The sequence below is a fragment of the Lepidochelys kempii genome, chromosome 8 (genome assembly GCF_965140285.1).
Source record: "Lepidochelys kempii isolate rLepKem1 chromosome 8, rLepKem1.hap1, whole genome shotgun sequence".
NCBI classification, from domain to species: Eukaryota; Metazoa; Chordata; order Testudines; family Cheloniidae; genus Lepidochelys; species Lepidochelys kempii.
This window is the reverse complement of record NC_136387.1, coordinates 97710131-97727826: the sequence shown is the minus strand read 5'-3', so window position 1 is coordinate 97727826 and position 17696 is coordinate 97710131. Positions and strand designations below refer to the sequence as shown.

The following is a 17696-nucleotide window of genomic DNA, read 5'->3' as shown; positions in this document are numbered from 1 at the left end:
AATTTTCTTCTTCTATTTGTGCTCGGTTGACCTTCAGGAGACCTTGATAGCCCATTTGGCTGTGCACTTGCATGGTTGTAAGCAACTACTACTACAGCCAAAATCTGCAGAGGTTAGCTGTGAAGAACCACAGAATTCAAAGGGCCACAAGATGGAATCATTAACATGCCCTCCCCTATTAAATTCGTAAGAGACTTACTTGTACTTTGTTGCCTGTGTTGCTACAGTAACAGAGAACCCGAGGATCCCAGATGTATTTCTGCAGGTCGGGTACACATGGTAGCTTAAACCAAAAGGAGAAAGTCATTCCACTAGTACAAGCCATTTTACATTTACCATCCATAGCTATGAAATCAGAATATTGTCAATACTTGGACGTAAGGTATTATTAGCAAAGAGGTGTCTATCAATGCAAAAGATTCACTCTGGAACAACAAATCAAATCTCTTGCATCAAATGGTCTTGGCCTTTTTTGTTCAGCAAATCCTTTTTTGGGCTTTGTAAGATGTTTAGCAGAGTATTCATGTACTGAGAAATCCTGCAACCCAGATCTGTGAATGTGAAACAATCCCCATAAAACGGGTATGGTGCGGTCAGGGTTACTGGAGTCTCTTAGTTCTCATGAAAGGGCCTAAACAGAGAGGGATGCACCCGCAGTGGTGACAGGAGTTAATTCCAGCTCAGCAGACCCCTCACATAAATGCTGTGGGGAAGCTATAGTAGTTGCTACTTGGGAGAGAGTGAGGGGAGGTTATTTTTGAGGAAGTCTAGCTCCACAGTCCAAGTCAATGGTGATCACCAAGCTAGATGGAAAATCTTCTGCTTAGACAAATTACATTAACTTCCGGTTGTGGACTCAAACTTGGACGACAAGACCTTGCTGCATGCAAACTTTTTTTTGCCAGTAACTTGACAGCAGCTTTACTAAGCATAACCTTGCCATTTTTCAAAGGGCACCAAAGCAATTAAGTTAAAGATGGTGTCAAAGAACACTGCTGGTTTTGGTTGTGGTATGTTACGCTGTCCTTTCAGCCACACCATGGCAGGAGTTAGCCACCATGCAGTATGGCGTTTCTGTGGTAACATCGTACATATGGGACTCAAGTGTGATAAAGGAGCTGTACCCAATGCAGTGAACTTACCCAAGGGTTTGTTTGGTTCGCAGGAAGTCAAAGCAAGGCTCCTCCATGTGCATCTGAAATACAGCAGTAGTTCAGTCAGAAGGCATGGCTACTTACAGCAGCTTGGGTTTAGGCTTGGTACAAAAGCACGATCAAAGATCAAAACAAGAAACACTAAGGCCAGGTCTACACGACAAAGTTATTTTGGAACAACTGAAAATCCACCCCCTTGAGCAATGCAGTTATACCGATCTATCTCCAGTACAGCCAGCAGCCTGTCGACAGAACAGCTTCTCCAGTTGACACAGCCACTGTCTTTCGGGGAGGTGGATTAACTACGCTGACAGGAGGATCTCTCCCATTGGCATAGTAGCATTTTTCACTAAAATGCTACAGCTGTGCCACTGCAGTACTGTAATCTGAAGACAAGCCCTAAAGCCTCAGTGATTCCCCCACATCCCAGAAAGGAATGAAATGGCTCATTTGGGCTGTCCTGGTACCAGTCTAACACACACGTATCCACAAAATCCAGAAAGGAAGTAAAAAGCTAATCAGAGCAGATCACAGGCATGTGTGTGTCTCACCTTTGTTTCATTTTCATCTGTAGCATTCTCTTGACCGCAAACAATGCCAGGGGCAGGACAGAAATTTTGCTTCTCAGGGCACATGTTAATAAGTACGCAAGATTTGTTAAGAAAGGAGCAAAAACTTACCACAAGCAGTTCCATGAGGGTGTATTCTCTTAAACTCCTAGCCCCAGACTAAAAGAAAAAAATTAATTGAAAACACTTTAGGAGTTTCTCATGGAAAGAGAAGAGCTATGGGTCCAAGTCACTAGAATGACCTCGTTAAGAGAACAAACAATTCAGGATGGATTTCAGCACTAAGCATTGCAATTTGCAACAAAAAGAAATCAGACTTTCTGGCCTCTGATGTGTGCTCAAAACAGCCCCCTGAGCGAGAGACAAGGGTCTCTTCATGGGACAGTGATCACTGTATGGCTGAAAAGACTATTTCAAGGTAATCAAAGAACAGGCAGGCACAATCTGGGGGAGGAAGGCAATATCAATATGGAAGAGCATGGAATATGCCTGCACAAGGCACAATAGATCTAGAACTCTCACACAAAATAATATGGACTATAACTTCATTAAGAAGGTTTTAGTAACTTGGGTCTTGCTCATGGGGATTCTGTTGATGGGCTCACTAGAATTCAGAACATATTCTAGAAAATAATGGTTGGAGAATTGTGCAGTCTGCATTACGAAAGCCAGCAGTCACCACAAGGAAAATAAATGAGAATACTCAAAATGCTTAACACATTACCTGATAATAGACTGTCACTTCAGAGTTGGCATCACCTTTGTTAAGGGCTTTCACTTTGCAGAGTAGGTGTGTGCTGGGCAGGTCCACCACCCGAAATTGAACAGGACACGGGTGCGGTAGGGGAAAGAACTGCAGCTTTCTAAAGAGAGTCCAAACAGCAAAGCATCAAATACTTAACTTCCCATTCCTTAAACCAAAACAAAGAACCAATGTTCATATTCCAGATGCCTCAAGTCAAATTAGCATCAATCCCCTCCCACTCCCACAAACTAGAACCACATCTTACTTTAACTGCCATCAAAACCAGATTTCTGGAAAATAGTGACAATACAGTTACATTTTTCGGAAAAAAGGAAATTCCAACTGTTTACAATGTTCTTTCCCAGCCACCCCCCCGCCCCCGTTAACCAAGGTTCGTAACTTTGTAATATACTTATAGCTCCCACTTGTAAAAAGGTGAGTGTCAAAGAGAAATACTCACTGAACAACATAATTCAGAAAATCCTTTGATTCCTAAGAGAGAAAGCATAAACAGTTTTACTCTGGAGAAGGGAATTATTAGCCCTTTAGGTATCAGCCCCAATATATAGTACAGCCATCCAGAAACGAACCAGCAAACACACAACTGTCCAATCCTCCCCAGCCTTGCCACACATTACAACATTTTGGCCAGAGGTTAACCCAGCACCAAGTCACTTCCTCCCCTACAGCGTGACAGTACAGTGTGATCTGTGTTATGCTGTGGAAGGAAAATGACATCTCCAATCCAGTCTCTTCCTTGGAAGTTTGTAGCCTCTCAGCAAGGGCAACGTGGAAGCCAGGAAAGAGGACACTAAAGGAGAAAAATGTCTTACCGAGAATCTGCTAACAGATGTTCACAGCAATGGATGTGCACAAAAGTAGTACTAGGTAAGTGGGAATGTTATGTCAGAGCAGCTTAGGCACCAAACAAAGACTCCATAAGAATCTTGGTTAACCCTCAGCGTCCCCTACAATCCAACAGCCCATATGGCTATTTTTGTCCTTACAAGAATCCCCATCCCCACCAATACCCTGGTGAATTTCCCAAAAGGCTTGACAGACCAAGTACAAACTGATGGGTACAAAGTGAAGACTGCAAGTTTGTTCCTCAGTGGCCATAGGTTTGTGACACTGCATGGATGGGGACAAACCCTGCTGTAGCCAAGTTTTAAAAAGCTTGCTAGATTAGGTCAGGCCTATGGTTGGATCAGACAGTCCTCACTGGACTTCAGTAGCAGCTGAGAGAGAGTAACAATAGGAGTGTTGGGCCCTAGACACACAGTATGATATCCTGTCACACACAGGCTGTATCTGCACTGATTGCTTTAGGTAACTCTTCCACAGGTGCACCAGCACTGAAGTGTTTAAATCACCATGTCATCAATACCTGGAGTTTAGAAGATTACTGAGTGCGTTTAGATAACACAGGGATAAATTCACCAGTGGCCAGTTCTACATTCGCTGTCCCATGGTGTTAACGGAGGACCTGCACCTATGTGAGATATCCCCAAAACTGCTAGTACAGACAAAGGCATAGGCTGGTGAAACAGGGTTTGAGCCAGCTGCATTTAATCACTTTCTAAATTCAAGAAAGTATGCTTCAGCTGCGGAGGTTAGTACTCACTCTGCTTGTGAAGTTTCCTTGTACAAGACCCTCTACAAAGAGTTGAGATTTGAAAGCCTTAACAAAGGATGAGAGAGACTCGATGGAAAGGCCCTTCATTAATGTCTCGTATTTATCTATGATAGACCATCTGCCATGCTCCAAAATTAAGAGACGCACATTTCTGTAACAAGAGAAAATGTTATTTAATTCAAAATATGTTACCCACCAGGGATTTAGAACCTATAACTTCTTAAATCCGAGATCTGTGACTAGCAGAATTTCAGCTAATCCTAACTAGAAATATCAAGTACCCATCAGTCTGCCCAGGGACTTCAGCCCTGCTTCAGCTCCAAAATGCCTCAGATACCCTGGGATCACTGCAGCCCAACTGCTTTGGGCTGTCCTTGGGGTAAAAGATTTAAAGCCTGCTTCCCACAATAACCTTTTTAAACAGCTTTTGCTGGGGTGTGTTGTGATGCACAGACTACCCTTTCTTCTCTAGGTCACTGATATAGGTCTGTTTTTTCCCCACTGCAGGAGTTTTAACAAATCACTCAAACAGCTCTAAGGGTTCACACCATGATCTCTCAGAAGCAGAGCTGCATGTGGTAATATAGGCTATTAAATGAAAGTAGTAGGCAGTGTCGTGTTCCTCGTGGTGTCAGTCCTAGGATGCGAGAGACATGGTGGGCGAGGTAACACCTTTTACTGGACCAACTTCTGTTGGTGAGACAGACAAGCCTTCAAGCTCCAGAGCTCTTCCTCAGGTCTGAGAAAGGTGCTCGGCGCATCACAGCTTCGTACAAGGTCTAACAAAGGGGTCTCAAGCTCCATTTACCTTAGGGCCAGTGCCAGTCCTCAAATCCTCCCAGCAGGCCAATAAGGTCACTGCAGATGGTGTTCAGAGAAGAAAACGTTTCTATTGTATTTTTTATTTTGACTTTCTTAGAAATAATAAAACTTTCGTACAACTTTATACAATTCTTCACCTGCCCGAGAATTTTCCGTGTTCGCTGGACACCTGGCAACGCTTCAGTTCGGTCAGTTTATTGATGTTTGGCCTCAGTGACTGAGCAGTTGAAACCTTCAGAACTGCAGCGAGGTGGGCACCAGAGAGTTCTGTTCGGTATTTTGATTTGTTTATCTTCATTGTGTAAAAAAGTGACGCTGCCTCCATGGCTGACTCTGCCTGGCAACTAGTGATGGTATCTCCATCCCTTTTCCCCCAGCCAACAGAAGCTGCGGGGGACATTGCTAGCAGGGTGCCTACATGCGTCTCTCCTCTGCAGGCCACAGTGGGGAGGTTCTCAGGCTGCAGATGGCACATGGGCCAGGACTTCGAGACCCCTGGTCTAACAGATAGTTTAGCATAAATTAGCACGTATTCTAAGGGAACATTCAAGGCCAAGTGGCCCATTAACACCCCTGTAGTCATAGGACCAGAAGTGGATTATAGATTGAAGAATTTTTGGGGACAACCCACAAAACCAATGATATACCCGATACACAATGAAATTTCATTCTCCGCACCAACGAACTCCCTCACAGATTTACACCACCACTTTCAACAACCACCACCCGCCCATTAAATTCTCTCCGGAACACTCCCACACTGGCATCAACTTCCTGGACACTAGGATCAACTTCAACAATGGAACCCTATAGACAACAATCGACAAGAAACCCACAAATCACCACGCCTACCTTCGTAGATCCATTAATAATCCCAAATACATCAAGAAGTCTGTTACATACAGCCAGGAACTGATACATCACAGAACATGCTCCATGGAGAAAGTCCAGGATATATACCTTAATGCAGGGATTCTCAAACTTCATTGCACTGCGACCTCCTTCTGACTACAAAAATTACTACATGACCCCAGAAGGCAGGGACCAAAGCCTGAGCCCCGCCATCCCGGGTGGTGGTGGGGGCCAAAGTTGAAGTTCAAGGGCTTCTGCCCGGGTGGGGGGCCTGTAACCTGAGCCTAGCCACCCAAGGCCAAAGCCTGGGCCCCGGGCTTCAGCTTTAGCCGTGGGTCCCAGCAAGTCTAATGCCAGCCCTGACAACCCCATAGTTTGAGAACTGCTGCCTTAACACACTTAAAACTGCCTTCATTAAATAAGGACATTCCCCCAGAGAAACAAACTGCATCATGGAACAGGCCAACCAAATACCTTGAGAACCCACTTAAATACAGAAATTGAATCTCCTTTGACCTCACACCCTAAGTTCTCACCTACCATCCCAAACTGGGAATCATATGGGGTCTCCATCCTGGAAAAAAAAAAAAGTTTCCTGAACCCCCTCTTTTAGCCTTCAAACACCCCTCCCCCATCATCAGAAGTAAGTTCCCCATAGACCAGGACACACCAAATCAAAGCAGTATCAGACCCTGCCAGAACAGATGCAAAACCTGCAGACATATCTCCTCTGCAACATCAACAAGCAACACCCCCCACAACACACCTTTAAAGATCCATAGGTCCCATCCTACACATGTTATCACAACATGTGGTGTACTTCATTCAGTGCAACAAATGCCCCCAACAACTATGTGGGTGAAACCAGACAAATATCACTATGTCTCAAATGAATTCACATAGGAAAATGATAAAAAGACAAAAACACCCTATCACCAGTGGGTGAACTCTTAACAAAACAATGATTCTATTTCTAACCTATCAGTTCTCATCCTCAAAGAAAACCTTCATAACACTTTCAAAAGACAAACCTGGGAGCTTAAATTCATAATTTTGCTAGACATTAAAAAGCATGGTCTTAATAAAGACACTGGATTTATGGCTTATTACAACAATCTGTAACCCACTAACTCCCCCATTTTGTCCTATGACTATAGGAGTGTTAACAGCCCACTTCAGCTTAAATGGTCCCTTAGAATATGTGCCAACTACTTATGCTAAAACTATCTGTTAGACCTTGTATTTAGCTGTGACAAGATGGGTATGTCTACACACGAACTAGATAACTCGCGGCTGGCCTGTGCCAGCCAACTTGAGCTCATGGGGATCAGGCTACAGGGCTGTTTCACTGCTGCGTAGCCTGCCGGGCTTGGGCTTTAGCCTGTGATAGTTCTGTTACACCATAAAATTAGTTGTAAGAAACATCTTCATTTATTAAAGAGCATCCAATGTGATGGGGTTGGCAAACCTCACACTGAAATCAAGACAAGACAGTTGTTACAGGGTCCTACCAAAAAGGGCTGAAGCCAGTCCTGCCCCACCTTCCATCAGCCAGCAATAGAGGGAAGAGGCAGGCTTCTGTACCGAGCTGTGTTGAGAGCAGACCAAGGGCATGGACTGAGCATTCTTATTACTAATTCCTTTAATTAATAAAGCCAAACCCCAGGAAACGGATGAGTTTTGTCTCTACAAAGTGCATCATGTGTGTTTTGGAACAGGAGGTACAAGGCTTATATGATTTTAGAGGCAGTTTTAGACATTAAACATGATTCCCAGTTAACAGTTATGTTTATCGCTTGCGGAGTAAAATCAACGTAGGGTAATCTGTGGTCTCTAAGGTAACATCAGACAATTATTGTATCTTCTTTCTGAGATGGGTATTTTCCTGCTCACTTCTGTCTCATCTTAAAAGGATAAGAACTGTATTGGTTATTATAAGCAGACAAAAACGCTTTAGAGTATCCAAACTGGTCTCCACTGCAGCTTTCAGAAAAATAAGAAATAATTTTGTTTGGGGGAGACTAAAATCAGAGGTTTATTTTTCCCCCCCAATTCTTAATTCAAATGATGATGTCAGGCACATACCCGTGTAAGTGTCTTAAATGTGCCTTTTTATAAAAATAGTGTCAGATTAATGTCCATGAGCTTTATCAAGAATTCTTTTTAACTTCTGCCCTTGTCAGCGGAGATTTTTTACAAACCCCTCTCACCACTGTGAAATAGATTTGCAACTTCCTTTAATATTAGTATGTAAAATTAGCTCTGCTTGGCCTGATTCTACTGGTCTCAAATCACCTCTCTCCTCCACTCACACCATCCTCTCTTGAGATTAGATGGCATGACAAGAGTTTAATACTGATTTTTGTTGGTTTGTAATTTACTCAATACACATCCCCTTATATGAATGAAAAAAATACCTCTGCTTTGTCATGTAATCAGCTGCACCAGCACTTACCATAAAGCAGAATGTTACCATTTAAGTTCTGTGCTCTATTCTTGAGGACGCCAAGATTCATTGCATTCACTGACTATGCAGAATACTGCACAATAATTTATCCTTATAACAGGGAACTCCTGCAGCTGCATGACAACATAATGAAAGCAGAGAAAACTCCACTCTAACTATACCTCCACCTAAACCAGAAAAAGCCCATCCACATTTAATCTCTCCACAGACACTCACTTGGCCAGGGTCTCCGGTTTTATGAGGATGTTAAAATAGGTCTTTTTTAGCTGCTCTGTTATCATCTCAAAAACCGCTGGAGTAAAACTGAAGTCAGACAAATGGTCAATGATGAGCTGAAAGAGCAGCTGGAAAGAAAAAAAAAGTTGTTTTCTAAGCTATTTTTACCAAATAGGAGAACATTATTTGCTGAAGAGGATGAATGTGAAATCTAGACCATTTTTCCTATATTAGAAATTCAGAACCTTCTCTATTTTTAGGACAACTAGAGAATTAGTAGGATGACATCACAAAATACCTGAACAAGTCAGAAGGGAAAGGGAATTCAGTCAAGACTGTTTAAATCTCCAGGGTCTATTTTGATTATTAGGCATTCTAAACAGTTGGGAAAAAAATCTCTCCTTGTGAAAGATTCAACAGCCACGCCCCTTCAATGGGGGGGCTGCAAAAGTCCCCATTCCAGTTCTCTCGTCCCCCAAAAAGACAGGGAGGACAAGACTCAGTATTCCTGATATTTCTAAAATAAAGGATAAGCACAAACAAATCCTGTTGCATGCATGCACTAATCTATTATCCCTCCTTTGCAGGTCTCCTTTAATAAGGCAGCAGAACATTTGTTTATTTTGACTACTGTATCTCTACAAGGGGGCGGGGGGGGGGAAGAGTGCATTTTAAAAATTATGTATACTAATGGAAGCTGAGAATGCATTAAATAATTGCAGAATGCAGTACAGATCAGCGCCTCAATACTCTCCACACCCATGATTTTCCTTCTCCCTCATGTTGAAGATTTTGCTGTGTATATTTCAAAGGATACACTTTGGCCCCATAGATACTACAACTGTAATCAAGTCAAAGGACCCAGTTGCAATTTGAACTATCCAAGGCTTTCACCTTGTTAAATCTACCCTACAAGTGTTAACCGTGTTGTAACCAAGTCCCTTGACCCAGTAATAGTTGTACTGCAGACAAGCCCTTACTCTTCCTCATCCCATCAGCCTCCAGAGAGCAACAGCATTTGAGGCTGCCATGTCCTGAGTAAGTCAGCGGGGGGAAGGAGGAGGGTGGTGTGGGGGAAGAATTTGTTAACCTTTAATAAATTCATCTGATCACCTCTGGAACACTGTTCCACACCCAGATTTCTTGAATGTCTCCTGCACTTCATGCTGGGTGTGATGCCCCCCTGCACTCCCACAAGCATCGATCCCTGTCACTATGCCTTCCTGCCAACCTGGAAACTTACACAGTCTCTCTGCTCTTGCAGATTTATGAGCATCACAACAGGAAGACTGATTTTTTTTTTAAACTGTATACAAAACCATTAATGGGTTGCAAGACCACTAATAGACACCAATATTTAACGACAGAGCTGTGAATAGTTTAGAAAATGATGCCCAGCAAATGGCTGGTTGACTTAACAGTAGTGAAAACAGACTGCTAGTACTTACTGGTAGTTTATGATTGAATCCTTTCACTCGAATGACTAAACCATGCTCTCCAGCTACCAGCTTGTATTCCAGTTGAGCAACATCAGCTTCATATGCTGGTTCGGCAAGGTTGTGGGTGAGAATATTTACAAAAGTATCAAAAAGCACCACACTGCATGGAGAAAAGGGTAAAAGTGGGAACCCAAAAAGGAAGAGAAAAAACACAAACCACCATAAAGTCAGTGGGTCTGAGGGTATATGCCAAAGTGTCCTAGAGAATTATTTCACTAAATAGCTAAAGACATTTAAGACTTAAATCACAAAATCCAATTTAAAAAACGGACTTGTATTCTGCAAGAAATTTAGTCCTGGGTAATGCAGAAGTCTACAAACACAGAGCTGTGAATTTCTCTCTATCAAAAAACACAGGGCTACCTAGAGGTCATTTTGGCATTAATTAAAATACTTTTGCATCAGATGAGAAAAGAGAAGTTATTTATTTTACAAGGCACATCAGGATAGTACACAAGCAACCCCTACTATATGTGGTTTAAAATCCAACTGGAATAAATAATGTATATTTCAAGCAACATCAGCTCATAGTAAAGTGTGTTTGTTGAATATTGGGATGTTAATATAGAAAATATGCTAAAGGAATTTGAGAGAGAGAGCTTTATTTGAAGTGGTAGTTGCTATGATTAGGATTTAATAGGTATAAAAAGATTACTTTAAGAAAAAGTCCTTTTAAGCCAGTTAAAAATTCTGAGTGCCAAAGAGAATTAGAACCAAGTGCTTCTGGTTAAAAGTTCAGACCAATACCTTCAGAAAAATATAGTTTTACAAAGATATATAAAAAGCCCACTCCTCCCTTGCAGCTCCTTAGTGGTCTTATGATAAAGTCACTATACTGTTTGTTACAACTGATAGTCTGACCTCGGGGATAGTAGGGGTGCCATGAATGGGAGGATGAGTTGCACATGCTGAACTGTAATCCAATGTGCTCACATATTATAGCTCTCCAACTGGTGCTCTCAGTCTCTTTCCTCACCTACACACTTTTCCCCAAGTTGTTGGCTATAGTGTCTACAACAGGCAAATCTTTTCAGCACAAAGCCTTTGCAGAAACGTTCTGTTCGAGCAGATGCACTGCTACTATTCTGTCACTTTAATTTTCCCTGCCCTTTGCCATGGGAAAACTGTACCAAAAATCTTACACACTTCCCTTCTCCTACACAAATACTTCTCCCCTCCCCAATAAACCATTCCCCTAAAACTACTGAACTGTAAAGAACATGAAAGAACATAACAATTGGGTTTCCTCTATCTTCAAGTTAATTGGAGGGGCGGGGTTTGTTTTTAACCCTATAGAGGAATTTTGGCTGCTCTGCAAGATAAGCATGAGAAAGGTAATTCTTACTTCTCTGCAGACTGCTGAATCAGTGGAGATATCAGATGGAAACGTATATAAGCTGGAAAAAACCCAAAAACCCACAAATGAGCAACTGCAGAAACACATGCAGCTTTAAACATTTAACTGTTTTTTCCTTCACCCCATTTGTTGTTTCCTGTCAGTTATTTTATTTGAACCCCACGTGACAATGTCTGTTCAGCTGAGAACATTTTTATCTGTATTAAATCACCAAAGTAGTTCCCTTCCGTCCCCACTTACTCTTTAAACCTTCACTTCAAAATATTGGGTAACAATTGAACTTTTGGTGGGTGGGGGGACACGACAACACATTTATACTGTGGGAGTTAAGAGGCATTTTAGTTTGATAACAGACAGTACATAACCAGATTGTAAACTGACTGAGGCAGAGACCTTATCTTTACGCATTTGGATTATATTTGCCAAAAATTAATGTTATACTTTTATTTAAAAGCAATGCAAAGGTTGCACAACAACAATTTCTAAAAATATACAAACCCTAAAAGAGCGTCACTAACTGAAAACTGAAATGCCATCCTGCTTGAAAACATAACTCAAAAATGGCAACATTGTTTCCACATTTATTGAGTCTCAAGGATTCCAAGTCACATTTTCTCAGTTTAAAGGGAAAAACCTACAGTTCTTATAACCACCAAGCCTGCAAACTCAAAGTGGATTCCTTTCCAGAGTAAGATACTCTGTCTGAAAAATTCTGCCCTCAGTTACACCGTCAAAAGAACTCTCCATTTGTCAAGCAGTTATTAAAGTGTGGTAATGGAAATATTGCAGTATTTCCCAGTACTTAGAATGGGAAATAACTATCAGATTATAGTAGGCTTGGCAGAATTTGATTTAAAAAAATGTTGATGAATAGTATTGATGTTTATTTTTAAGCACTTCCTTCTTTTTTTTAAATCAGTTTAAATGTTCACTGTTACAGGTAATTAGAAGGGGGTCAGACAACTGGAGAGGAAACAATTATTTAATGACAGTAGTCACTGAGGTTCAAAAAGATAAAGCTTTATAACCATTAAATTACAAATTGTCAATGTCACATGTCAAAATATATAAAGTAAATATCCTTACATCAAACTTTAATAAGTTCTCAAGCAGCAATTTTCTTACTTTACCTATCAGTAAATTTCGATTATCATTGATGTCAGTTTATATGTACAGTGAAATGGACATTTACTGATAAAAATCTAATCCTTCCAAGCCTATACATCAGCTATAGTGCCACTGAGTAGTAAATAATAAATATTTGTTTTCATGGTTCTCACTGTATGAGAGGTATAACAACAATCTACACTTATATAGCACTAACCATTAAACAATGTCAAAGCTCTCTACAAACATTAACGGGTTCCACTCGACAATCTTGTGAAGCAGCGTCTCATTTCACCATTAGTATCATCTACATATCTACATTTTACATATGGTGAAATGAGACCTAAAGAGATTAGGTGCTTTCCCAGCTCCAGGAATTGCACTCTTGGTGCCTAGTCCTGAAATATACTTTACTGAGTCTTTAGGGATTCTTAAAACATGGCTCTAGCATTGGCCTTTAGAGCTGCTTAGCGCTAAGCAAAAGAGTTATCCTGTTACAAATTACACCTGAGAGGACACGCACACAACTGCTGCGAATTACACCTGGTAGGACACGCACACAAATGCTACGAATTACACCTGGTAGGATACGCACAGTTTGAATCTAGGCTGAGGCACATAAACAAAGTCCACAACTGCAGAGTTCCCAAAAGACACTAAGTTTATTACACTCGAACGTGGTGCCCCCCTGCTAGCCAGGAGGGGATCCTGATTACAGATTATACAAAGGTTATATACTTTTTAGCAAAGCATGTTGCCCTCGTGCATCGGAAACCTTAGCCAATAAACAAACCCTTGTCTTATCTACCACCTATCCCTGCTTGGTGCATTCCTCGCGCTAAACCAGTATGTTAATTAAACAGCCTGGTCCTAAAGCCATGCATCATAACCTTTATTATCAGGATGGGAGGCCTCACATCAAGGCCAAGAGACAGGGAGTTAGAGACTGACAAAAACCAGATACTGGGAGTCAAGGCAGGCTGGAGACAAGAAGGAGAATTTTCACAGGGATTCAGTATCTAAGGATCACTCCTCTTGGTGTATGATGTGCTGGCATTTAAACAATGGTGGGCCCCAAACCAAAATGGAGTCACATGTGCTAACTTTTCCTTAACAGTCCCTTAAAAACACAAACCAAAAGGTGTGTTAATGAATCATCCCATTGGTAGCCCTAAAGAAAATCCCCAGACAACATGATCTGGTATTTTAGTTAGTAAAAACTGCTGTGCCGGACAGCTCTCCATAGACGGGACGTGCATGAAATTGTGTCTTTTCAATTTTGAAAGATGTGGAATCCTTGCCTTTGGGACACAAAGCCCTGAAAGAGGAACACATTACTTTAAAGTAGTGCAAAATAGAGATTAATGAAACAGAGAAATTATACAATATTTTAATGCAACAGTGATAGCAGACAGGGAGAAAATTGCCAGCACATGAACAAAAATGAAGGGTCTAAAGAGACCACATGCTGCTGCCTGCAAGTCACATTTGAATTAGTTACCTAAACTGTAAACTCTTGGGCTGGAACGGTCTTTTTGGGGTTTGTGGATATGTATGTGTAGTGCCTCACACAATGGAACCCAGTCACTTTGATTAGGGCCTCTAGGGACTACCACAATTTCTAGGCCAAACGCAAGCAAGTGGCACCTAGAATTTAACAACAATCACTTCAAGTAGGCTTATAAACAATAGTCAGGCAAAATCCAATGAAACAACAGTCCAAATGAGGAATGGATGTCCTCAAGACTTCCCATTCTAAACCTCAGACAGCAACACCAACTGAAACTAGGAATGGTAGGGAAGAGGAGCAGAAGCAAGATTTTTGAACAACTAGCTGGGGGCGGGGGGGGAGGATTATGTCGTGAAGGATTATAACTCCCTAGCCAAAAATCTGAACACCAAGCTCCAACCCTAAGCCACCTAAACAAGGAGCTAAACACAAAAGGGGGGTTACAAGTGCAATGGCAACTAGAGTGATGCTCAGTGCTGTTTGGAAATCAGATGGAAGTGAAGCTACAAGTCCTAACTCTAAATAAATGTCTAGAACTATTTTAGATGACTACTACTGCATATGAAAAGTTTTGCTTTGCATATTGTGTGTAATATATCAGTTAATAGGCATTACCTTTGGGAATTTTGAATTTATCATCCTTCCTGTACCACAGACAGCCTTGTTGTGTGCTTAGTATTTTGACAGGATATTCCGACTCCGGGCAATCAGGTGCTTTCAGAGCGAAGTCAGTGGCTAATGTAAAAACAGAATATGTGGGTTACTGTATCTCAATACCACAGCCATTAACACAAGTGTGCAGATTTCAAAACTGTAGGCAGGCTGCTGTCCTCTCTCATGTCACTATAGTACATTCAGTTGCACACTGCCCTTCCGTGAAGAATGGATGGGTCATTGCACTGTAAAGAGAGGAGGCCTTTTATAGCCTATTCAAGAGAAGTTTGTTGGGTTTTTTTGCTTCTATTAACAGATCCAGATGCTATTTAAGGGTCTGTGTTTCCCTTCCCAGAAGAGAAGGGAATAACCTTACACTGCTCTCTCAATAATCCAGGTACCATTGTTCATAGCTGTATGCAAGCGATTCACGAGTGCACCATGGCTGCTCTGCTTGGTTACCTGGTCCTTGTACTAAGGAGTATTTTAAAATAAGAGACATTGTCAGGTCAAATTTGGCCAAAAATTTAAACTTATAAGAGTCTGTAATAGAAAATATGGAAACATTTGTTTCTGAATTTTTATCTATTTCAGTAGAAACAGTTTTTAAATAAACTAAACATTCATGAAAAAGGAAAACAAAGACCATGTCCTAGGAAAACCCCTATCCTCAAAGGGAATGTCAGGGAAGACAAAAATGACAGAGTCCACTAAATACTAGCGTCTCACTCACCTATATATTTATTTTCTTCAGGTAGGTGCAAGTCCTCATTTAACTGAAAGTCACTGGCCCATAAATCACTCCAGTATTTATCAATATCTGTGAAAAACATTAAATTGAAAGCAGATAAGCTATCTAGCTACAGATTCTTTGAATAATAATTCTTTCCTTTAGATGATTCTCTCCATGCCTGTCAGCCAAAAGACTGGGTATCCTTTCCTGATGCCATTTGGCTCACCTTTCCTGTCTCCTCTTAAGCCTCTGCTCAAACCTCACTTTAAGCAAACTTATAAACAATAGTCATGCTTTAAACGCAAGGCTGTGTGCATTAGCATCACGTTACCAAAAACATATTGCCTTAGCCTTCATTATGTAAGTTTTAATCTCTATTCAGTACTGACTTGGGGAACTGGAAGACTCACCATGACTCTCCACCTCCCAAAAAAGACCCTGTAACAAAAGGACCTGCCTATCAGGCATAGAGAGGGGGACTCAGCCCATGTCACAGACAGAAAAGAGTAGCTATAGAATAGGACAAAGCACCTAAGCCTCTACTGACTCATAATAAGGTCAAGATCAGAGTTGAGAAATCATCCTCCCACTCCTGTGTACTTGCATGCTGTATTGCCACCCTGTTTAATAGCCTCTGTCACCTCAGATACTTCAAACGGTCATTTTACCTTCCTCACTGTACTGTGTCCCAAACCATCTCTCCTTCAGGTGACATTTTCCTTCGTTGGCAGCAGACAGCAGAACCAGGTTGGCTCTCTGAGGGCAGAGCTGGTTAAGGGCATCAGCAATGACCTACAAAGATAAACCAATATCTGAGTTCAAATGCAACTTTAGCTGTGTCTGTCAAGCTGTAAAACTTAAAATTATTCTGAAAATCCAGAAAACAAAAGGTTAAGAGTAGATCTGTAACCAAGCGATTTGCTTTCTAAATTTTTTTTCATTTCAGAAGTGATGCAAGTAACCTAGAAAACCCATTCCAATAGGTCTGAATTTCCCAAACTTTTACACCTCAAATACATGTTCAGAGCTACAGTGCTACTTACATCAGGTTTGTATTCAAACAAAAGCTGGTCTCCTGTCAAAAAGTCCTCTTTCTGAAACAACTGCATATTTTCACAAAGGCTTTCCACATAATCAACTGGATCAGTCTGTAAACAAGTAAAATGGTGTTTCACTCATCAGACATCTGTAATGTTCACTTTTTTTCCTAAATAGAGTTTATTGTGTGCTGCACTTGTTGAGTTTTAGTTTTGGTTACTGAGCCTAAATGCAATTCATAAACAAATCCTTACTCATGGTGCTCAAACACCCACTTCTCCCCACCCCTGCAACATTAGACGGCTCATCCTTAAGAAGAAACATGAATGAAAAGGTTTCTACTTTCTCCCTATCTTGTGACTATCTGCAGAGAAGTTAGATCGGATTGTACTTTTACAAAAGCAAAAAGAATAACCGTATTATCCTGGCTACAATTATGGGTCTGTTTACACTAGGAAAAAAAGGCATTGCAAGATGCCACTAGTTAGAACATGTGGATGCAAGGCATATACCAGAGGTTCTCAACCTGCGGCCCATGGGACACTTGCAGCCCAATCAGCACAGAGCTGCAGCCCATGTGAGATCCTCAGTGTCATACAGGCAGTATTGGATGCAGCCCACATGTGTGTCCCACAATGGTAAATAGGTTGAGAACCACTGGCATATACAAACAGTAGCTGTCCCTAGTTTTTTAACAAGTGCCAGTTGTACCACCTGGTAATCACACCCGAGAGGAACTCTGAAGCTGTGATTTCAGCTGCACTAGTTCAGCTATTTAGCCTAACTCCAGTCCACAATTCAGAAAATGCCTTACTTTCTGAAGTTACCCATGGTGCATTTGTTATCTTTGCTATCCTTCTCTCCCACTTAGTGTGTATCTGTGTCTTGTTTTGTCTTAAAGGAAGCAAAGTTGGACTTCAACAACAGCTCCAAACCATCTAAACCAGGGGTTCTCAAACTGGGGGTCACGAGGTTATTACGTGGGGGTTGTGAGCTGTCCATCAACCACGCATGGGGCTGACAACCCAAGCCCCCATTAAATTAAATTAAAAACCCCTATTTTTAATTTTTTTTGGGGGGGGGGTCACATTCAGAGGCTTGCTGTGTGAAAGGGGTAACCAATACAAAAAGTTTGAGAACCACTGATCTAAACTAACCTTTTCTCTTTTCCTCAAAAGAGACAGTTAATACCATCGAAAATACTGTCAAACAGGCATCTTTCCTGTAAGAGACTAGCTAAAGGGAAAGGGAATAATGGGATACTGTTACAACGAAAGCCTTAATACTTTCCATTTTAAATGCTTTTAAGTGTTTCTCCTTCTTTTCCTGTATCTTTC

At 41.3% G+C, this 17696-nt stretch overlaps 1 protein-coding gene across 2 annotated transcripts in view; it reads right to left on the bottom strand.

The window, feature by feature from the left end:
* The window catches only part of NRDC (nardilysin convertase), a 42836-nt gene that overhangs the window by 4089 nt on the left and 21051 nt on the right, over positions 1-17696 (bottom strand). Inside the window, exons 15-27 of one of the 2 annotated variants that reach the window (XM_073357722.2) lie at positions 16365-16469; positions 15990-16113; positions 15322-15408; positions 14550-14669; positions 11306-11357; positions 9910-10060; positions 8462-8589; positions 4093-4255; positions 2929-2960; positions 2448-2586; positions 1835-1882; positions 1143-1195; positions 200-283 (exon numbers count right to left, since the gene is read on the bottom strand). In XM_073357722.2, the coding sequence (XP_073213823.1) occupies positions 200-283; positions 1143-1195; positions 1835-1882; positions 2448-2586; positions 2929-2960; positions 4093-4255; positions 8462-8589; positions 9910-10060; positions 11306-11357; positions 14550-14669; positions 15322-15408; positions 15990-16113; positions 16365-16469 (1286 nt within the window). The remainder of the gene's footprint in view (positions 1-199; positions 284-1142; positions 1196-1834; positions 1883-2447; positions 2587-2928; positions 2961-4092; positions 4256-8461; positions 8590-9909; positions 10061-11305; positions 11358-14549; positions 14670-15321; positions 15409-15989; positions 16114-16364; positions 16470-17696) is intronic. The other variant, XM_073357723.2, reaches the window with a different exon arrangement.